Here is a 23,329-nt window from a genome sequence, read left to right on the forward strand (position 1 = left end):
AGAAACACCACCTCCTCCCCCAGTTGTATAAACACCGCCTCCTCCCCCCAGTTGTAGAAACACCACCTCCTCCCCCCAGATGTAGAAACGCCACCTCCTCCCCCCAGTTGTAGAAACACCACCTCCTCCCCCCACTTGTAGAAACGCCACCTCCTCCCCCAGTTGTAGAAACGCCACCTCCTCCCCCAGTTGTAGAAACACAACCTCCCTCCAGTTGTAGAAACACCACCTCCTCCCCCCAGTTGTAGAAACACCACCTCCTCCCCCCATTTGAAGAAACACCAAACACCACCTCCTCCCCCCAGTTGAAGAAACACCACCTCCTCCCCCAAGTTGTAGAAACACCACCTCCTCCCCCCAGTTGAAGAAACACCACCTCCTCCCCCAGTTGTAGAAACGCCACCTCCTCCCCCCACTTGTAGAAACGCCACCTCCTCCCCCCAGTTGTAGAAACACCACCTCCCCCTAGTTGTAGAAAGACCACCTCCTCCCCCAGTTATAGAAACGCCACCTCCTCCCCCCAGTTACAGAAACACCACCTCCTCCCCCCACTTGTAGAAACGCCACCTCCTCCCCCCAGTTGTAGAAACGCCACCTCCTCCCCCAGTTGTAGAAACGCCACCTCCTCCCCCAGTTGTAGAAACGCCACCTCCTCCTCCAGTTGTAGAAACACCACCTCCTCCCCCAGTTGTAGAAACACCACCTCCTCACCCAGTTGTAGAAACGCCACCTCCTCCCCCAGTTGTAGAAACACCACCTCCTCCCCCAGTTATAGAAACCCCACCTCCTCCCCCAGTTGTAGAAACACCACCTCCTCACCCAGTTGTAGAAACACCACCTCCTCCGCCAGTTGTAGAAACACCACCTCCTCCCCCAGATGTAGAAACACCACCTCCTCCCCAGTTGTAGAAACACCACCTCCTCACCCAGTTGTAGAAACGCCACCTCCTCCCCCAGTTGTAGAAACACCACCTCCTCCCCCAGTTGTAGAAACACCACCTCCTCCCCCAGTTATAGAAACCCCACCTCCTCCCCCAGTTGTAGAAACACCACCTCCTCACCCAGTTGTAGAAACACCACCTCCTCCGCCAGTTGTAGAAACGCCACCTCCTCCTCCAGTTGTAGAAACACCACCTCCTCCCCCAGTTGTAGAAACACCACCTCCTCACCCCAGTTGTAGAAACGCCACCTCCTCCCCCAGTTGTAGAAACACCACCTCCTCCCCCAGTTGTAGAAACACCACCTCCTCCCCCAGTTATAGAAACCCCACCTCCTCCCCCAGTTGTAGAAACACCACCTCCTCACCCAGTTGTAGAAACACCACCTCCTCCGCCAGTTGTAGAAACACCACCTCCTCCCCCAGATGTAGAAACACCACCTCCTCCCCCAGTTGTAGAAACACCGCCTCCTCCCCCCAGTTGTAGAAACGCCACCTCCTCCCCCAGTTGTAGAAACGCCACCTTCCCCCCCAAGTTGTAGAAACGCCACCTCCCCCCCCAGTTGTAGAAACACCACCTCCTCCCCCAGTTGTAGAAACACCGCCTCCTCCCCCAGTTGTAGAAACACCGCCTCCTCCACCCAGTTGTAGAAACGCCACCTCCTCCCCCAGTTGTAGAAACGCCACCTCCCCCCCCCAGTTGTAGAAACACCACCTCCCCCCCACTTGTAGAAACACCACCTCCTCCCCCAGTTGTAGAAACACCGCCTCCTCCCCCCAGTTGTAGAAACACCACCTCCCCCCCAGTTGTAGAAACGCCACCTCCTCCCCCAGTTCTAGAAACGCCACCTCCTCCCCCAGTTCTAGAAACGCTACCTCCCCCAGTTGTAGAGACACCACCTCCTCCTCCAGTTGTAGAAACACCACCTCCCCCCCAGTTGTAGAAACGCCACCTCCTCCCCCAGTTGTAGAAACGCTACCTCCCCCAGTTGTAGAAACACCACCTCCCCCCCAGTTGTAGAAACACCACCTCCTCCCCCAGTTGTAGAAACGCCACCTCCTCCCCCAGTTGTAGAAACGCCACCTCCTCCCCCAGTTGTAGAAACGCTACCTCCCCCAGTTGTAGAGACACCACCTCCTCCTGCAGTTGTAGAAACACCACCTCCCCCCCAGTTGTAGAAACGCCACCTCCTCCCCCAGTTGTAGAAACGCTACCTCCCCCAGTTGTAGAGACACCACCTCCTCCCCCAGTTGTAGAAACGCCACCTCCCCCAGTTGTAGAAACACCACCTCCTCCCCCCAGTTGTAGAAACACCACCTCCTCCCCCAGTTGTAGAAACGCCACCTCCCCCAGTTGTAGAAATGCCACCTCCTCCCCAGTTGTAGAAACACCACCTCCTCCCCCAGTTGTAGAAACGCCACCTCCTCCACCCAGTTGTAGAAACGCCGCCTCCTCCCCCCAGTTGTAGAAACGCCACCTCCTCTCCCCAGTTGTAGAAACGCCTCCTCCTCCCCCCAGTTGTAGAAACGCCACCTCCTCCCCCCAGTTGTAGAAACACCACCTCCTCCCCCCAGTTGTAGAAACGTCACCTCCTCCCCCAGTTGTAGAAACACCACCTCCTCCCCAGTTGTAGAAACGCCACCTCCTTCCCCCAGTTGTAGAAACACCACCTCCTCCCCCAGTTGTAGAAACACCACCTCCTCCCCCAGTTGTAGAAACACCACCTCCTGCCCCAGTTGTAGAAACACCACCTCCTCCCCCAGTTGTAGAAACGCCACCTCCTCCCCCAGTTGTAGAAACGCCACCTCCTGCCCCAGTTGTAGAAACGCCACCTCCTCCCCCAGTTGTAGAAAGACCACCTCCTCCTCCAGTTGTACATACACCACCTCCTCCCCCCAGTTGTAGAAACACCACCTCCTCCCCCAGTTGTAGAAACACCACCTCCTCCCCCAAGTTGTAGAAACACCACCTCCTCCCCCAGTTGTAGAAACGCCACCTCCTCCCCCAGTTGTAGAAACACCACCTCCCCCCCAGTTGTAGAAGCACCACCTCCTTCCCCCAGTTGTAGAAGCACCACCTCCTCCTCCAGTTGTAGAAACACCACCTCCTCCCCCCAGTTGTAGAAACGCCACCTCCTCCCCCCCAGTTGTAGAAACACCACCTCCTTCCCCCAGTTGTAGAAACACCACCTCCTCCTCCCAGTTGTAGAAACACCACCTCCTCCCCCCAGTTGTAGAAACGCCACCTCCTCCCCCAGTTGCAGAAACACCACCTCCTCCCCCAGTTGTAGAAATGCCACCTCCTCCCCCAGTTGTAGAAACGCCACCTGCTCCCCCCAGTTGTAGAAATGTAGCACCCTGAGGATTCGGCTGCTACAGGGGTATTGCACCTCAACCCAGAGGTGTGATATTCCACTCCCGGGTAAGGAAGGAGTGTGGATCTGAGCTCGGTAGGCTGCATGCACTACATACATCCCATTTCCGAGGAACAGGCCGACGGTACTCCCACTTAGAAATGTGCAGGTACGACCGAGTCTGTTCCTGGCTGGAGTGGGAGGGGGGTGGTACATCCCATGTAGTGTAGGGGCAGATAGGGGGAGCAGCCTGGGTAAAGTTAGGAGCTCATTGGGTGCTGGTCACCTGAGCTCACACATAGAGGGTGTATATAAGGTGGGCACCAACTAGAATCAGGGTCAGATGCAGAGGATCAGATGCAGAGAGGATCAGCTGCAGAGAACAAGTCAGGAGAGGAGAGAAGAAAGACCAAGACCCAGAGTGAGAGAGGAGAAAAGAGAAAGACCCAGAGCACAGAAGAGAAGGGACCCAAGAACCCAAATCAGAGCCCCGGGTGAGGAGTCAGCATCAGGGTACCGGAACCCAAGCTGGTGGGGGTAAAAACAATCCCCAGCCAGAGACCGGAGACCGTGGGCAGTGTCTGTCACGGTCACCCACCACATTCACCCCGAAGGCACACCACATGAAGGGTCAGGGAACCCAGGGCCAAGGGTGTCCCAACAGAAGGCCCAAGGGAGCTGGACCTAGGTGGATCACTGGTGGGGACGGCTGAAGAAAGGACAGAGGGAGAGCTCAGGGCCACGCTCCGGACTTGTTTGGGGGTTGGCTGGATCCAGGACCTGGTGGACGCAGCACGGCTCGGGTGGTCACTAGCAGCTGGAGTGACCAGTACAACATCTGCAGTAAGTAAACACCCTTAACTGCACAACCCGACTCTGTCTTCACTGCCGTCTGCACTACACCACCACAACCCCCATCCTCTGCGCCTGTCCCCTCTGAGGCTATACCCCACCCGTTGGGGGTTATACCATCACAAGCTGCACCTATACCATCAGCCTCAGCGGACCCTGCTGCAGCGGCGGCCATAGTGACCGCAACACAACGGGTGGCGTAGTCGACACAAAAGAACTTTAGTAACATCTGTAGAACTGCCACATCACACTGAGCTTGACGCCCTGGGCACGGGACCGGGTCACAGCCGCTCGGAGACTACAACCCCCCATCTGATCCGGTGCCGGGTATTCCCCTCAAAAAGGAATATGTCCCAGGGGGCGCGTCAACTTTGGCGTAGTCGGCAGGATTACGTGCCCACAACAACCGGGTACTGCGTGCCTGAAGAAAAGTGCAAGTTTACCTCAGAAAGAAGTCTCCCGCCGGTTCCGGAGGGTCCACGCCATCGGACTCCATCACCAGTCGTTTCCCGCCGATTGTCCGCCATTTCCAACTTGTTCCCGCCATCTGCAGAGTTTCCCGCCACTGGGCGACGCTTCCCGCCAAAACCGCAGATTTCCCGCCTTGGAAGAGCAGCGGACGCCATTATGGGCGTGCCAAAGGAGGGCAAGAGGCCACCTCCCATCGTGGGCCGGGACAGAAAATGGCGCCAAAAGTGGAAACCGCCCCCACCAACAGAGACTGTGATGCTGGAGGTGTCTGTCAGCGTGAAAGAACTACCCCTGGAGCTGACAGTCACCGAGTTGCCCCGGGACCGCCCTCGAAGTGGGAGGAGACGAAAGAAGAGAGAAAAGATGGGTGCCGCTTGGAGCAGTCTGGAGCGAGCGGACCCGGAGGCAAGAAGTCTAACGAGGAGTAGCGGAGAAGTTTACCCGGAGATGGAGAGAAAGCAGAACAGCACCGGCCCGCTGGCCAGGAGTCTGCTAGAGACCGAGGAAGGAGGGCAGAGCAGCACCGGCCCGCTGGCCAGGAGCCTGCCGGAAGAAGAGCAGAGCAGCACCGACCCGATGGTCAGGAGCCTGCTAGAGTCCACAACCCCGCTAGGTCTAGCGGAGATCTTAGCGCAGCTCCCCCGAGACCGGGAGTGTGCACAAACTGCCTTGGAGGGCCTTGCAAGGAGGATGGCCCGGGTACAGCGAGAGATACTGGCGGAGTGGAGCCGGGAGATGGCCCAGCAAGCTGGAACCCGTCCACGGAGCATGCTCCCCTGGGAGAGGACACCAACTGCCTCTACGGATGACGCGGGAGGACCCAAGGTCGGAGACGGCGCTGAGAAGGGAGCCGAACGTATGAAGGCAGGTAAAGGGGACGCTTATACCCCATACCGAGAGACCGCCCACCTGCCCCGGTTCCCCGTCGCAGAGCCCGAAAGTCCCCCGTCCGTGCCAGTAACAGCCATGTCACCGCTAATGACTAGGCCCCAACCGGAAGCCGCCGCCGCGACCCCTGTGACGTCACGCGCCTCGACCCGGGGCGTGACAAAGCAGGAAATACCACCAGCCTGGTCGCAAGGCCTAGTACCCCCGGGCGCCGAATCACCAACAGCGCCCCCTACCTCCGCGGAGCCTCCGGCCTGGCCGCAAGGCCAGGTAGCCCAGGGCGCCGCCGTCCTAACGGTGCCCTTCACCTTCCAGGTGCCCCAGGCCTGGCCGCAAGGCCTGGGCAACCCGGGCGCCACCACCACCGCGCCCGCACCCGTAAAACCAAGGGTGCCGAGTTTGGGAAAGGACCTCTTCAGCCAGCTCACATGGCCGGACGGGCGGCCCTTTATCTGGCCCGAGGAGTTTTGTGAGCTGGAGCGGCAACAAAGACTAGGGCCCTTGTGTGAGCCCCTGATCCCGGCTCCGAAGCCCGTGACTCGGGTCTCGCCTCCTTTAGAAGAAGCCCAATTCGTGTGGGACCCCACGGGAGAAGATTTGATGGGGTTCACCGGAGAAACTCGGGCAGTCGCCGCTGAGCGTACTGAGTGTTGTCGTCAGCAGCTAGCAGAGTTTGCGAGAGAACGGGAGGAGAGGCGGGTCAGAGAACAACAGGCCCAAATCCGGAGCGCGGAGCAGAAGAGCCGGACTAGGAGGAACCCCCGTGCAGCGCACTGTCCCCGCACCATCGGGACGGTGATAAAGTTCAACCCGCAGCATGGGTGGGGCTTTATTCGGGACCGTAACAACCGCGGTGACGTTTTTGTGACCCGCAGAGACGTCGAGTCCCACCTGCCGGAAGGTCACAAAGGCCGTGACCTCTACGTAGGAGACGAGGTCACTTTCACCCGGCACAAGTGTGCCAAAGGACCTTACGCCCTCCACGTACACCGCTTGACGGAGGAGGAGTTGCGGTGCGAGGAGGAGGAGCAAGAGGACCCGGACGGGTCTGAAGCAACACCATCTCACCAAGAAAAAGCAGGAGGGAGCCGTCGTTGAGGACGGGAGTAGAGACTGTATATAGTTGCCTGTAGGGGCACAGTGAACCGTTGCTGCTAAAATAGTCCCCGTTGGGACCAGTGAACTGTTTACCCGTTAACCCCTTCATCCTACAGGCTGAGGACTGTGAGCAGCCATTCCCTTCCCTCTACCTGGCCGAGGACTGAGAGCGGCCAACTTCCCCTGTAAATAGTTGCGCGTCCTAAAGCGCCCCCTACCGGTTTTATAGAAAACCAGTTTTTTCTAAGAGACTGTCGCACTTTTCCCGGACACACGTTGCACAGTGTCCGGAGGAGGAACCTGAAACAGGAGACGACGAGAAAGTTTTATCTGCCAAGATATGTTATTTATATAATGTTTTTTATATGTTTTATATGTTTATATGAAAAATTTTGTATGTTATGGTGTTTATGTCTTTACAGCCCGAGGACGTGCTGTGATTTACCAGGGGGGAATGTAGCACCCTGAGGATTCGGCTGCTACAGGGGTATTGCACCTCAACCCAGAGGTGTGATATTCCACTCCCGGGTAAGGAAGGAGTGTGGATCTGAGCTCGGTAGGCTGCATGCACTACCTACATCCCATTTCCAAGGAACAGGCCGACGGTACTCCCACTTAGAAATGTGCAGGTACGACCGAGTCTGTTCCTGGCTGGAGTGGGAGGGGGGTGGTACATCCCATGTAGTGTAGGGGCAGATAGGGGGAGCAGCCTGGGTAAAGTTAGGAGCTCATTGGGTGCTGGTCACCTGAGCTCACACATAGAGGGTGTATATAAGGTGGGCACCAACTAGAATCAGGGTCAGATGCAGAGGATCAGATGCAGAGAGGATCAGCTGCAGAGAACAAGTCAGGAGAGGAGAGAAGAAAGACCAAGACCCAGAGTGAGAGAGGAGAAAAGAGAAAGACCCAGAGCACAGAAGAGAAGGGACCCAAGAACCCAAATCAGAGCCCCGGGTGAGGAGTCAGCATCAGGGTACCGGAACCCAAGCTGGTGGGGGTAAAAACAATCCCCAGCCAGAGACCGGAGACCGTGGGCAGTGTCTGTCACGGTCACCCACCACATTCACCCCGAAGGCACACCACATGAAGGGTCAGGGAACCCAGGGCCAAGGGTGTCCCAACAGAAGGCCCGAGGGAGCTGGACCTAGGTGGATCACTGGTGGGGACGGCTGAAGAAAGGACAGAGGGAGAGCTCAGGGCCACGCTCCGGACTTGTTTGGGGGTTGGCTGGATCCAGGACCTGGTGGACGCAGCACGGCTCGGGTGGTCACTAGCAGCTGGAGTGACCAGTACAACATCTGCAGTAAGTAAACACCCTTAACTGCACAACCCGACTCTGTCTTCACTGCCGTCTGCACTACACCACCACAACCCCCATCCTCTGCGCCTGTCCCCTCTGAGGCTATACCCCACCCGTTGGGGGTTATACCATCACAAGCTGCACCTATACCATCAGCCTCAGCGGACCCTGCTGCAGCGGCGGCCATAGTGACCGCAACACAACGGGTGGCGTAGTCGACACAAAAGAACTTTAGTAACATCTGTAGAACTGCCACATCACACTGAGCTTGACGCCCTGGGCACGGGACCGGGTCACAGCCGCTCGGAGACTACAACCCCCCATCTGATCCGGTGCCGGGTATTCCCCTCAAAAAGGAATATGTCCCAGGGGGCGCGTCAGAAACACCTCCTCCTCCCCCAGTTGTAGAAACACCTCCTCCCCCCAGATGTAGAAACACCTCCTCCTCCCCCAGTTGTAGAAACACCACCTCCTCCTCCAGTTGTAGAAACACCACCTCCTTCCCCCAGTTGTAGAAGCACCACCTCCTCCTCCCAGTTGTAGAAACACCACCTCCTCCCCCCAGTTGTAGAAACACCACCTCCTCCCCCAGTTGTAGAAACTCCACCTTTTCCCCCCAGTTGTAGAAATGCCACCTCCTCCCCCCAGTTGTAGAAACTCCACCTCCTCCCCCCAGTTGTAGAAACACCACCTCCTCCGCCAGTTGTAGAAAAGCCACCTCCTCTCCCCAGTTGTAGAAACACCACCTCCTCTCCCCAGTTGTAGAAACACCACCTCCTTCCCCAGTTGTAGAAGCACCACCTCCTCCGCCAGTTGTAGAAATGCCACCTCCTCCGCCAGTTGTAGAAACGCCACCTCCTCCGCCAGTTGTAGAAATGCCACCTCCTCTCCCCAGTTGTAGAAACACCACCTCCTCTCCCCAGTTGTAGAAACACCACCTCCTTCCCCAGTTGTAGAAACACCACCTCCTCCCCCCAGTTCTAGAAACACCACCTCCTCCCCCAGTTGTAGAAACACCACCTCCTCCCCCAGTTGTAGAAACACCACCTCCTCCCCCAGTTGAAGAAACACCACCTCCTCCCCCAGTTGTAGAAACGCCACCTCCTCCCCCAGTTGTAGAAACACCACCTCCCCCCCCAGTTGTAGAAACACCACCTCCTCCCCCAGTTGTAGAAACGCCACCTCCTCCCCCCAGTTGTAGAAACACCACCTCCTCCCCCCAGTTGTAGAAACGCCACCTCTTCCCCCCAGTTGTAGAAATGCCACCTCCTCCCCCAGTTGTAGAAACACCGCCTCCTCCCCCCAATTGTAGAAACACCACCTCCTCCCCCCAGTTGTAGAAACACCACCTCCTCCCCCAGTTGTAGAAACGCCACCTCCTCCCCCCAGTTATAGAAACACCACCTCCTCCCCCCAGTTGTAGAAACGCCACCTCCTCCCCCCAGTTGTAGAAACACCACCTCCTCCCCCCAGTTGTAGAAACACCTCCTCCTCCCCCAGTTGTAGAAACACCACCTCCTCCCCCCAGTTGTAGAAACGCCACCTCCTCCCCCCAGTTGTAGAAACACCACCTCCTCCCCCCAGTTGTAGAAACGCCACCTCCTCCCCCCAGTTGTAGAAACGCCACCTCCTCCCCCCAGTTGTAGAAACGCCACCTCCTCCCCCCAGTTGTAGAAACACCACCTCCTCCCCCAGTTGTAGAAACGCCACCTCCTCCCCCAGTTGTAGAAACACCACCTCCTCCCCCAGTTGTAGAAACACCACCTCCTCCCCCAGTTATAGAAACCCCACCTCCTCCCCCAGTTGTAGAAACACCACCTCCTCACCCAGTTGTAGAAACACCACCTCCTCCGCCAGTTGTAGAAACACCACCTCCTCCCCCAGATGTAGAAACACCACTTCCTCCCCCAGTTGTAGAAACGCCACCTCCTCACCCAGTTGTAGAAACGCCACCTCCTCCCCCAGTTGTAGAAACACCACCTCCTCCCCCAGTTGTAGAAACACCACCTCCTCCCCCAGTTATAGAAACCCCACCTCCTCCCCCAGCTGTAGAAACACCACCTCCTCACCCAGTTGTAGAAACACCACCTCCTCCGCCAGTTGTAGAAACGCCACCTCCTCCTCCAGTTGTAGAAACACCACCTCCTCCCCCAGTTGTAGAAACACCACCTCCTCACCCCAGTTGTAGAAACGCCACCTCCTCCCCCAGTTGTAGAAACACCACCTCCTTCCCCAGTTGTAGAAACACCACCTCCTCCCCCAGTTATAGAAACCCCACCTCCTCCCCCAGTTGTAGAAACACCACCTCCTCACCCAGTTGTAGAAACACCACCTCCTCCGCCAGTTGTAGAAACACCACCTCCTCCCCCAGATGTAGAAACACCACCTCCTCCCCCAGTTGTAGAAACACCGCCTCCTCCCCCCAGTTGTAGAAATGCCACCTCCTCCCCCAGTTGTAGAAACGCCACCTTCCCCCCCAAGTTGTAGAAACGCCACCTCCCCCCCAGTTGTAGAAACACCACCTCCTCCCCCAGTTGTAGAAACACCACCTCCTCCCCCAGTTGTAGAAACACCGCCTCCTCCCCCCAGTTGTAGAAACGCCACCTCCTCCCCCAGTTGTAGAAACGCCACCTCCCCCCCAGTTGTAGAAACACCACCTCCCCCCCACTTGTAGAAACACCACCTCCTCCCCCAGTTGTAGAAACACCGCCTCCTCCCCCCAGTTGTAGAAACACCACCTCCCCCCCAGTTGTAGAAACGCCACCTCCTCCCCCAGTTCTAGAAACGCCACCTCCTCCCCCAGTTCTAGAAACGCTACCTCCCCCAGTTGTAGAGACACCACCTCCTCCCCAGTTGTAGAAACACCACCTCCTCCGCCAGTTGTAGAAACACCACCTCCTCCCCCAGATGTAGAAACACCACCTCCTCCCCCAGTTGTAGAAACGCCACCTCCCCCCCAGTTGTAGAAACACCACCTCCCCCCCAGTTGTAGAAACACCACCTCCTCCCCCAGTTGTAGAAACACCGCCTCCTCCCCCCAGTTGTAGAAACACCACCTCCTCCCCCCAGTTGTAGAAACGCCACCTCCTCCCCCCAGTTGTAGAAACACCACCTCCTCCCCCCACTTGTAGAAACGCCACCTCCTCCCCCAGTTGTAGAAACGCCACCTCCTCCCCCAGTTGTAGAAACACAACCTCCCTCCAGTTGTAGAAACACCACCTCCTCCCCCCAGTTGTAGAAACACCACCTCCTCCCCCCAGTTGAAGAAACACCAAACACCACCTCCTCCCCCCAGTTGAAGAAACACCACCTCCTCCCCCAAGTTGTAGAAACACCACCTCCTCCCCCCAGTTGAAGAAACACCACCTCCTCCCCCAGTTGTAGAAACGCCACCTCCTCCCCCCACTTGTAGAAACGCCACCTCCTCCCCCCAGTTGTAGAAACACCACCTCCCCCTAGTTGTAGAAAGACCACCTCCTCCCCCAGTTATAGAAACGCCACCTCCTCCCCCCAGTTACAGAAACACCACCTCCTCCCCCCACTTGTAGAAACGCCACCTCCTCCCCCCAGTTGTAGAAACGCCACCTCCTCCCCCAGTTGTAGAAACGCCACCTCCTCCCCCAGTTGTAGAAACGCCACCTCCTCCTCCAGTTGTAGAAACACCACCTCCTCCCCCAGTTGTAGAAACACCACCTCCTCACCCAGTTGTAGAAACGCCACCTCCTCCCCCAGTTGTAGAAACACCACCTCCTTCCCCAGTTGTAGAAACACCACCTCCTCCCCCAGTTATAGAGACCCCACCTCCTCCCCCAGTTGTAGAAACACCACCTCCTCACCCAGTTGTAGAAACACCACCTCCTCCGCCAGTTGTAGAAACACCACCTCCTCCCCCAGATGTAGAAACACCACCTCCTCCCCCAGTTGTAGAAACACCACCTCCTCACCCAGTTGTAGAAACGCCACCTCCTCCCCCAGTTGTAGAAACACCACCTCCTCCCCCAGTTGTAGAAACACCACCTCCTCCCCCAGTTATAGAAACCCCACCTCCTCCCCCAGTTGTAGAAACACCACCTCCTCACCCAGTTGTAGAAACACCACCTCCTCCGCCAGTTGTAGAAACGCCACCTCCTCCTCCAGTTGTAGAAACACCACCTCCTCCCCCAGTTGTAGAAACACCACCTCCTCACCCCAGTTGTAGAAACGCCACCTCCTCCCCCAGTTGTAGAAACACCACCTCCTCCCCCAGTTGTAGAAACACCACCTCCTCCCCCAGTTATAGAAACCCCACCTCCTCCCCCAGTTGTAGAAACACCACCTCCTCACCCAGTTGTAGAAACACCACCTCCTCCGCCAGTTGTAGAAACACCACCTCCTCCCCCAGATGTAGAAACACCACCTCCTCCCCCAGTTGTAGAAACACCGCCTCCTCCCCCCAGTTGTAAAAACGCCACCTCCTCCCCCAGTTGTAGAAACGCCACCTTCCCCCCCAAGTTGTAGAAACGCCACCTCCCCCCCCAGTTGTAGAAACACCACCTCCTCCCCCAGTTGTAGAAACACCGCCTCCTCCCCCAGTTGTAGAAACACCGCCTCCTCCCCCCAGTTGTAGAAACGCCACCTCCTCCCCCAGTTGTAGAAACGCCACCTCCCCCCCAGTTGTAGAAACACCACCTCCCCCCCACTTGTAGAAACACCACCTCCTCCCCCAGTTGTAGAAACACCGCCTCCTCCCCCCAGTTGTAGAAACACCACCTCCCCCCCAGTTGTAGAAACGCCACCTCCTCCCCCAGTTCTAGAAACGCCACCTCCTCCCCCAGTTCTAGAAACGCTACCTCCCCCAGTTGTAGAGACACCACCTCCTCCTCCAGTTGTAGAAACACCACCTCCCCCCCAGTTGTAGAAACGCCACCTCCTCCCCCAGTTGTAGAAACGCTACCTCCCCCAGTTGTAGAAACACCACCTCCCCCCCAGTTGTAGAAACACCACCTCCTCACCCAGTTGTAGAAACGCCACCTCCTCCCCCAGTTGTAGAAACGCTACCTCCCCCAGTTGTAGAGACACCACCTCCTCCTGCAGTTGTAGAAACACCACCTCCCCCCCAGTTGTAGAAACGCCACCTCCTCCCCCAGTTGTAGAAACGCTACCTCCCCCAGTTGTAGAGACACCACCTCCTCCCCCAGTTGTAGAAACGCCACCTCCCCCAGTTGTAGAGACACCACCTCCTCCCCCAGTTGTGGAAACACCACCTCCTCCCCTCAGTTGTAGAAACACCACCTCCTCCCCCAGTTGTAGAAACGCCACCTCCCCCAGTTGTAGAGACACCACCTCCTCCCCCAGTTGTGGAAACACCACCTCCTCCCCCCAGTTGTAGAAACACCACCTCCTCCCCCAGTTGTAGAAACGCCACCTCCCCCAGTTGTAGAAATGCCACCTCCTCCCCAGTTGTAGAAACACCACCTCCTCCCCCAGTTGTAGAAACGCCACCTCCTCCACCCAGTTGTAGAAACGCCGCCTCCTCCCCCCAGTTGTAGAAACGCCACCTCCTCTCCCCAGTTGTAGAAACGCCTCCTCCTCCCCCCCCTTGTAGAAACGCCACCTCCTCCCCCCAGTTGTAGAAACACCACCTCCTCCCCCCAGTTGTAGAAACGTCACCTCCTCCCCCAGTTGTAGAAACACCACCTCCTCCCCAGTTGTAGAAACGCCACCTCCTTCCCCCAGTTGTAGAAACACCACCTCCTCCCCCAGTTGTAGAAACACCACCTCCTCCCCCAGTTGTAGAAACACCACCTCCTGCCCCAGTTGTAGAAACACCACCTCCTCCCCCAGTTGTAGAAACGCCACCTCCTCCCCCAGTTGTAGAAACGCCACCTCCTGCCCCAGTTGTAGAAACGCCACCTCCTCCCCCAGTTGTAGAAAGACCACCTCCTCCTCCAGTTGTACATACACCACCTCCTCCCCCCAGTTGTAGAAACACCACCTCCTCCCCCAGTTGTAGAAACACCACCTCCTCCCCCCAGTTGTAGAAACACCACCTCCTCCCCCAGTTGTAGAAACGCCACCTCCTCCCCCAGTTGTAGAAACACCACCTCCCCCCCAGTTGTAGAAGCACCACCTCCTTCCCCCAGTTGTAGAAGCACCACCTCCTCCTCCAGTTGTAGAAACACCACCTCCTCCCCCCAGTTGTAGAAACGCCACCTCCTTCCCCCCAGTTGTAGAAACACCACCTCCTTCCCCCAGTTGTAGAAACACCACCTCCTCCTCCCAGTTGTAGAAACACCACCTCCTCCCCCCAGTTGTAGAAACGCCACCTCCTCCCCCAGTTGTAGAAACACCACCTCCTCCCCCAGTTGTAGAAATGCCACCTCCTCCCCCAGTTGTAGAAACGCCACCTGCTCCCCCCAGTTGTAGAAACACCTCCTCCTCCCCCAGTTGTAGAAACACCTCCTCCCCCCAGTTGTAGAAACACCTCCTCCTCCCCCAGTTGTAGAAACACCACCTCCTCCTCCAGTTGTAGAAACACCACCTCCTTCCCCCAGTTGTAGAAGCACCACCTCCTCCTCCCAGTTGTAGAAACACCACCTCCTCCCCCCAGTTGTAGAAACACCACCTCCTCCCCCAGTTGTAGAAACTCCACCTTTTCCCCCCAGTTGTAGAAATGCCACCTCCTCCCCCCAGTTGTAGAAACTCCACCTCCTCCCCCCAGTTGTAGAAATGCCACCTCCTCTCCCCAGTTGTAGAAACACCACCTCCTCCGCCAGTTGTAGAAAAGCCACCTCCTCTCCCCAGTTGTAGAAACACCACCTCCTCTCCCCAGTTGTAGAAACACCACCTCCTTCCCCAGTTGTAGAAGCACCACCTCCTCCGCCAGTTGTAGAAATGCCACCTCCTCCGCCAGTTGTAGAAACGCCACCTCCTCCGCCAGTTGTAGAAATGCCACCTCCTCTCCCCAGTTGTAGAAACACCACCTCCTCTCCCCAGTTGTAGAAACACCACCTCCTTCCCCAGTTGTAGAAACACCAACTCCTCCCCCCAGTTCTAGAAACACCACCTCCTCCCCCAGTTGTAGAAACACCACCTCCTCCCCCAGTTGTAGAAACACCACCTCCTCCCCCAGTTGAAGAAACACCACCTCCTCCCCCAGTTGTAGAAACGCCACCTCCTCCCCCAGTTGTAGAAACACCACCTCCCCCCCCAGTTGTAGAAACACCACCTCCTCCCCCAGTTGTAGAAACGCCACCTCCTCCCCCCAGTTGTAGAAACACCACCTCCTCCCCCCAGTTGTAGAAACGCCACCTCTTCCCCCCAGTTGTAGAAACGCCACCTCCTCCCCCAGTTGTAGAAACACCGCCTCCTCCCCCCAATTGTAGAAACACCACCTCCTCCCCCCAGTTGTAGAAACACCACCTCCTCCCCCAGTTGTAGAAACGCCACCTCCTCCCCCCAGTTATAGAAACGCCACCTCCTCCCCCCAGTTGTAGAAACACCTCCTCCTCCCCCAGTTGTAGAAACACCACCTCCTCCCCCCAGTTGTAGAAACGCCACCTCCTCCCCCCAGTTGTAGAAACGCCACCTCCTCCCCCCAGTTGTAGAAACGCCACCTCCTCCCCCCAGTTGTAGAAACGCCACCTCCTCCCCCCAGTTGTAGAAACACCACCTCCTCCCCCAGTTGTAGAAACACAACCTCCTCCCCCCAGTTGTAGAAACACCACCTCCTCCCCCAGTTGTAGAAACACCACCTCCTCCCCCCAGTTGTAGAAACACCACCTCCTCCCCCCAGTTGTAGAAACACCACCTCCTGCCCCCAGTTGTAGAAACACCACCTCCTCCCCCCAGTTGTAGAAACACCACCTCCTCCCCCCAGTTGTAGAAACACCACCTCCTCCCCCCAGTTGTAGAAACACCACCTCCTCCCCCCAGTTGTAGAAACGCCACCTCCTCCCCCCAGTTGTAGAAACGCCACCTCCTCCCCCCAGTTCTAGAAACACCACCTCCTCCCCCAGTTGTAGAAACACCACCTCCTCCCCCAGTTGTAGAAACACCACCTCCTCCCCCAGTTGAAGAAACACCACCTCCTCCCCCAGTTGTAGAAACGCCACCTCCTCCCCCAGTTGTAGAAACACCACCTCCCCCCCCAGTTGTAGAAACACCACCTCCTCCCCCAGTTGTAGAAACGCCACCTCCTCCCCCCAGTTGTAGAAACACCACCTCCTCCCCCCAGTTGTAGAAACGCCACCTCTTCCCCCCAGTTGTAGAAACGCCACCTCCTCCCCCAGTTGTAGAAACACCGCCTCCTCCCCCCAATTGTAGAAACACCACCTCCTCCCCCCAGTTGTAGAAACACCACCTCCTCCCCCAGTTGTAGAAACGCCACCTCCTCCCCCCAGTTATAGAAACGCCACCTCCTCCCCCCAGTTGTAGAAACACCTCCTCCTCCCCCAGTTGTAGAAACACCACCTCCTCCCCCCAGTTGTAGAAACGCCACCTCCTCCCCCCAGTTGTAGAAACGCCACCTCCTCCCCCCAGTTGTAGAAACGCCACCTCCTCCCCCCAGTTGTAGAAACGCCACCTCCTCCCCCCAGTTGTAGAAACACCACCTCCTCCCCCCAGTTGTAGAAACACCACCTCCTCCCCCCAGTTGTAGAAACACCACCTCCTCCCCCCAGTTGTAGAAACACCACCTCCTCCCCCCAGTTGTAGAAACGCCACCTCCTCCCCCCAGTTGTAGAAACGCCACCTCCTCCCCCCAGTTTCAAAGACTTGTTGTTCTGTCTTTCCTCAGTTCTTTACACTGCAGTTTAGCTCCATTAGGGCACAGCTATTATCAGTGACTCCATCTTTTTTTTTTCTGCATTGTCTATTGGAGCCTGACAAAGTCTGAACTCCTCCTGCACTTTTAGAAGCTAAAGCTGTTGTTCTGTCCATCCTCCATGCTTTACACTGCAGCACAGTCTATTAATGTGTAGCTACAATTAGTGACAGTAACTCATAGACATTGTCTCAGATAGTGTTAATTCTTCACACGTTTTAAAATATCAGACTCTTGTTTAGTTATTTCCCCATGCTTTAAACTGTAGCTCTGTCCCATTAGGACAGACTCTAATCAGTTGCTATAGCTCATTTTCATGACTTTCCACTATGCTTTAAACTGCCGCTGTGCTCTATGTTTTTCTTATATTTCCAGGTCTCAGCAACATCATTGGGATCATCGTGTACATATCGAGCAATGCCGGAGACCCCAGTGACAAGAAGGATGAGGACAAGAAGAACCACTACAACTACGGCTGGTCCTTCTATTTCGGGGCGCTGTCCTTCATAGTGGCGGAGACTATTGGGGTCCTGGCCGTGAATATCTATATAGAACGGAACAAGGAGATAAGGTTCAGGTCCAGAAGGGAATTCATGAAGTCCTCGTCCTCACCTTATGCCAGAATGCCGAGCTACAGATATCAGAGGAGACCCTCTAGGTCCAGCTCCAGGTCTACAGAGGCTTCTCCATCCCGGGAAGTGTCTTCAGCTGCCATCAAATATACTAGTGCCATCCCCATGGGGGACATCTCCATGTACACTCTCTCCAGGGAACCCCTGAAAATCACCACCCCTGCCAGTTTTCACCCCGATCAAGATATCAGCTTCATGCAAGTCCACAACTGCTTCCAGAAAGAACTAAAGGAAGGTCTTCACATCAGTGTGGTGAACAGAAGGACCACCCCAGTGTGACCAAAGCCTAGTGTTGTGGCGAATATAATAAGTGGAGGGTAATGAGGGGTCTGCCATTGTGGTGGACCATGAATCAGATCAGTATTGAGACAGGATTCTAAGTTATTTCTGTACATAGCAGAGAAAAAGTGGCACCGCCATGGGGTCTGCAATTACCCAAATTCATGTTTTGTGCTAGACTGAGTAGTTTTTACCCTACCCTCCTAGCCATAAAGTAATGCACTGGGGTTTCCAGGTCAGCTATAGGCAGGGAAGGTCTAAGATGAGAAGAAGGGGCAAAAAAATTCATTAAGCCTCTCCAAATTAGACTGGAATTATTGTTCTGCCAAATATGACATTTGCAACCACGAGCCCCAAAACGTAAAAGCCTCATGTTGTATGGAGAAGTTGTTTGCGTCCAGAAGGTTTTCTATTATTATTATTATTATTTGAGGGTCCAATAAGACTAAGGAGATCTTGTGAGAAGGTGGCACCAACCATAGACACGGTAGGCCCCTAAATGGATTCCGTCATGGCCCTGCTGTTAAGCTTTCTATGTGTTTAGACTGTTATTCAATGCCAAAACTGTTGCATACAATTAAGGGTATGAATACTTTATGAACTTCATTGCAAATTGTCTACTGTTTACAGGCCCTATGCAGAGCTATGTGTCACCATGGTTAAAGAACCCTTTAGCCATCCTCCAAATGGCCATTGTCAAGCCCTGAGGGACAGACGGAAACATGAGGTCTCTTGTAGTCAGTGAGATATAAAGCTTTGCATAGGAGCTGTATACACGCAATGTGAGACTACTGATTTTTTTTTATGCAAATCTGTTGCAAAAGTGTACATACCCTCAAAGTAATTTACACTCACTAAGTCAATGTTTTTCACCTGCATTTTTGGAGAACACTTTTAGAGTTCTTGGTGCTTTACTCACAGCCTCGTGGGGCTGGTATTCAAGATCAGAGACCTCATGACCACGCCTATAAGATGATAGTATTTGGTTCTCCTGCCATAATACATATCAGTCTTCACACCTCCAAAAGACCCTCTGATCCCCCCCACCTCTATCTCTCAAGGACTTGGCTGACATGTTGACCATGATCCTGAACCCTTGGAGGAATGAAACATATCATTGACTAAAACTTGAAATATTGAGGTTGGGGGGGAGTACTGTGGTTCATCTTCCCATCAATGTGAAGTTCTTCTTGAGGATTGACCCTCGTCTTAAAGACGATGCCTTACTAGAGTCATCAGCATCATAGGACCCATCTCCAACCACCATCATCAAAGGCTCTTCCGTGAGTAATGGTGGCCACGGGTTTGGCCAACATCAATATTCCAGTGGACCAAGACTTGTATGACCTCGTAGATGCCTCAACATAGTCAACGTCAAATGTAGAGTCTTCAGAAAATATTAAAAGTCTCTCACCTACCGGTCACCTCCAGGGTCTTCTCCACTATTAGTGGTGACCAAACTTATAAGACGATGGGTTTGGCTACCAAAGCCTAAAGAGACATTTACTACAAAACTCAGGAACCCCCTACACAATCGGAAACCCTCTCATGTAACACTTTGTATCCTCACTCGTTTGATACTTTGTAGCCCCACAAATGTGATATTTTGTAGCCCCATAAATGTGATACTTTGTAGCCTCCGTTGCCTCCTCACTTTTGGTAGATATGTCCTACACTGTGAACATCTGAAAACTTTGTATGCTTTAGGGTGGAAACTGCAAAAAGTTACTGTAAGGCCCCCTTAATATCCACCATGATGTTCTGTAGATACTCAGGACACCCCAGTCTTCAAGTCCAGAAGTAGAGAAGAACCAACTTCACCAGCATAGTCTACAGGTTAGACATGGTGGATATCAGGTGACCCTGTTATTCCTGGAGCCAGTGACCAGGACATTGTGCAATATGGAGATTCGCCAGTCCTTACGGACATGTGTTGGCCCTGAGATGATGGACATGTGACTGCCAAGGTCTGTAGAACATTCCCCAATAGTTTAGATCCCGAGTTTAGGGCCGCGTTTCCCTCCAGACCCTACTGGAGGACCAGGATCGCAGCAGAGGGGTGGGCAGCAGGTCCATGTTGCCTTGAGACAAGTGTTTCCTCCAGGAGCAAAGAATCAACCCAACCCCTCCACCAGCGCCACCGTCACAACTACCACAGGAATACAGGGTTAATGCAGCGATATGTTTCCACCCAGAAAGTGCGAAATCCCAGAAATGTTCAAAATGTGATGTTTATAAAGGAAAATTTCCCAAAATCTGCGTGTGATTCCTTAATACAACTGCAGGGGGCAGAAGGATCTAATCCTATCATGTATGGTACTGTCTGCTGAGCTGTGGATTATAGGGGTTCACTCTCTCGGCCAGTTGCTTGGAACACGAAGCCACAGGGTTTTTTTATATTATACATTAAATAGTGTTTATTTCCGCTGGTTGCACAGCACCAAAAATAAAGCCCTAAACATAAAATCCCGGCCTTGTCCAGGCACCAACTAAACAATACAGATGACGGCTGTGCTAGTTCCAAGCCGGTCACACAAAACAGCTATCATCCATAGCAAACAGTGATACTTGCAGCTTGGTGCACACGACCCGTGCAGTCTCTTCTCAGAGGGATTCTGGCTGGTCTCTCTCCAGCTCCAACACAACCCATTCTGCTCAGCTTCTCCCAGCTAACTGAACAGTGGTCGCACGGCCTGGTTCTAGTCATAGCTATCCAGGTACACCTATTCATCACCTGCAGTGCTAGGATTTAACCCTACCTTACCTTACTTTCCTACATACCCCCCTGCCCAAAGCCGGGGGCTGGGCACCGTCTGCCAACCCACAGTGCCTACAGTGGGCCAGTTCTTTTTTTTTTTTTTTTTTTTTTTAAGGAAGGAGAAGACATGAGTTTAACAGCATAAAGAACATGATTTTATTAAATAAGATAGGCAAACTATTGCATACAAAGTCATTTCATATAAGTTACAATGCAGGGGAAGTAAAGTGCATAGTGCCAGGTGTCAGGGGATCCCGCAGAAAATGCAAAAGCCAGGTTGGATATATATGAGTTATTATGTAAACGAGTTCAGGGTGGGTATACGGACATACACCCAAAGTGCTAGACTGCTAATGCAAGTAATAGCAGATTGTAGTACAAGATGCAAGCAGTCACATACGTAGCCTAACCCATCCCATACATATCAGTGCAACCTCATGTATAAAACTCACCCAGCTTCAATGGCCGCACAGTCAGCACATCGGTGGGACCCCCACACCACTGGTACCGATGAGAGTAACGCGCCCCGACGCGCGTTTCGCAAAGCTCTTTCTCAAGAAGCGCGTGTCGGGGCGCGTTACTCTCAGTGGGCCTCATGAATCCTATAAGACTTTGAATTGACCTGAGCAGGCGGCTCAAGCTTGATCACACGAGGGTGACCTAATAATTCGAGAACCGGCCCCTATTTTAGGTACCATTTTCAGGCCGTGTTGTCTTTGGGAACGTGACAAAGTTCCTGCCACTTTGACACCAGCCATGTTGGCTTCTGACTGGGCCAAGCAAGGGATTTCAAGCAAGTGCCTATCCTTCCAGGGTTTTAGCCGGCTGCCATAATATATGGGGAAGGTCCTTCCTTTTTCCTGGTAAGTGTACTTTATACTTCACCTCTTCCACCAACCTGTAGGGCCCCTGCCACTGGGTAAGGAACTTGCTCTCCCCTGTGGGCACTAACACAAGTACCCGATCCCCAGGCCTAAACTGACTCACTCGAGCCGTCATATTATACCCCCTGGATTGTTCCTCCTGGGCCTTGAGGAGGCGCTCTTTTAGTGTGGCCAATACCAGGGTCACCAAACTCCCTGAGTCCAGAAGTCCCATCACTTGGTCACCGTTCACACTCACCTGGCATTCCTGAGGCCCCTCGCCAGGATGAGGAACAGCACTACAGGCAGGGTAGGACAAGTAGGAGCAGCGCCGGCCTACGCTGCAGTCCATCGGCTCCGAGGTCAAGGGCCAAACAAATGATATATGACTCGACACCTCCAAAAGACAATGGTACGAGGTGTACCCTTTGAACTCAGCTCTGATACATCCTGGGTCTTTGGGCGCCCCACAGATGTGGACATGGGCTCCATCTTTTGGGTATCTTAGAAGGGTGACCTCAGGATCACTTGATTGCGCAGGGAGTTCTCCATGGCCAAGTATCTTTCCATGTGGCTCACAAAGTCATTTGCATTCTGGGGATCTCCCTGGACAACCCAGCTTTGCATGGATTTAGGTAGTGAGTGGACAAATCAGTGCACCACCATTCTTTCCACCATCTGTGCCGGAGAGCAGGTCTCAGACTGTAGCTATGTTTGCACCAGGTGTTACAAGTCGAGCATCTGGGAATGGGGAGGCTTGTCCTTATGGTAGCACCAGAGGTGCACCCGTTGTGCCCTGAAGGACTGGGTTACGCCAAAACCTGCCATAACCTCCCCCTTCAGCTTGCAGGGAGAGGTCAAAGTGCATTTTCTGCTGCTCCCCAGTAAGGTACGGAGTTAGGACCTCTGCCAATTGCTTTGGGGGCAGTTTCTCCCTGTCTATCACCTGCTCAAAGTCAGGAAAACCTCGACATTGTCCTCCAGAGTAATTTTCTGCAAGGCCTCCCGTACCGTTTGCATCACATAGATACTTTCATTTTGGCTGGTGGGTGGTGCCGTCTCTTTGGCTCGGACAATTTCTGCCAAGACAGCCATATGCTGCTGATGCAACTGCTGGACCAGGAGTTTCTTGGTTTCTTGTTGGGCTGCTGCTGCTGTTGCTGCTGCCACTGCTGCTGCTGTTGATTCTGCTGCTGCTACAGATTGGCCTGGACCAGTTGCTTAATAAGCTCCTCCATGCTTTCTGACCATGTCTGCAATGATGTAGCTGGCTTTTCCCAGGGCATTCAGTCTTAAGCTGCAATCCCCTGTGCTCTTTGGGACTTGTTACCCGCATTCTCCACCAACTGTAGGAGTTCACGCTCTCAGGTAGCTGCTTGGAACACAAAGCCACAGGGGTTTTATATGAAAAACAGAATAGTGTTGATTTCTACAGCACCAAAACAAACTCATAAACATAAATCTTTCGCCTTGTCCAGGCGCTAACTAAACAATACAGACCCCGGCTACTCAGAGACGGCTGAGCTATTCTCAGTTCGGTCACACATACAGCTATTGTCCATAGCAAGCACTGATACTTGTCGTTTGGTGCACATGGACTGTGCAGTCTCTCTAGAGAGATTCTGGCTTGTCTTTCTCCAGCTCCAACACAAACCACTCTCCCCGGCTGACTGACCAGTGATCACACAGCCTGGTTATAGTCATAGCTATCCAGGTGCAGCTAACCTTGACCTGTAGTGCTGGGATTTAACTCTACCCTACGATCTGGTTTACAGACCTGAAACGAATCTATTCTCCATGTAATGCGCGAGAGTGTCCAGAGCGGTAATCAGACTGCAACTATCCCCCCTGCACACAGCGTCCGCCGCCCACTTATAGGGTCACCCACGCTGCGTCTGTAATGACCCCGTCCTGCACATTTACACTTCTGGTTTCACCAGAGAATGTTACGTGTCAGCAATGTCGCTCACACGAATGGCGGACAATGCGAGGAGAGAAGCAGATTATTAGTACAATGGGGGTTGTAGTCCCACGGGTGGAGAGCAAGTGATGTCATAATGTGACTTCATCATCAGTGTTCACACCAGCAGATAA

General features: G+C 54.3%; 1 protein-coding gene across 1 annotated transcript in view; it reads left to right on the forward strand.

Moving 5' to 3' along the window:
* Window positions 1-19,839, forward strand: part of LOC141176406 (voltage-dependent calcium channel gamma-4 subunit-like) — a 56,787-nt gene extending 36,948 nt beyond the window's left edge. Inside the window, exon 7 of the mRNA XM_073660390.1 lies at window positions 17,079-19,839. Within this exon, the coding sequence (XP_073516491.1) occupies window positions 17,079-17,614 (536 nt within the window). The 3' untranslated portion in view covers window positions 17,615-19,839. The remainder of the gene's footprint in view (window positions 1-17,078) is intronic.
* The last annotated feature ends 3,490 nt before the right edge of the window (window positions 19,840-23,329 follow it).

Source organism: Phyllobates terribilis, unplaced genomic scaffold, assembly GCF_046119375.1.
Source record: "Phyllobates terribilis strain yellow unplaced genomic scaffold, ASM4611937v1 Scaffold_25__1_contigs__length_18738178, whole genome shotgun sequence".
In the NCBI taxonomy this organism is placed as follows: Eukaryota; Metazoa; Chordata; class Amphibia; order Anura; family Dendrobatidae; genus Phyllobates; species Phyllobates terribilis.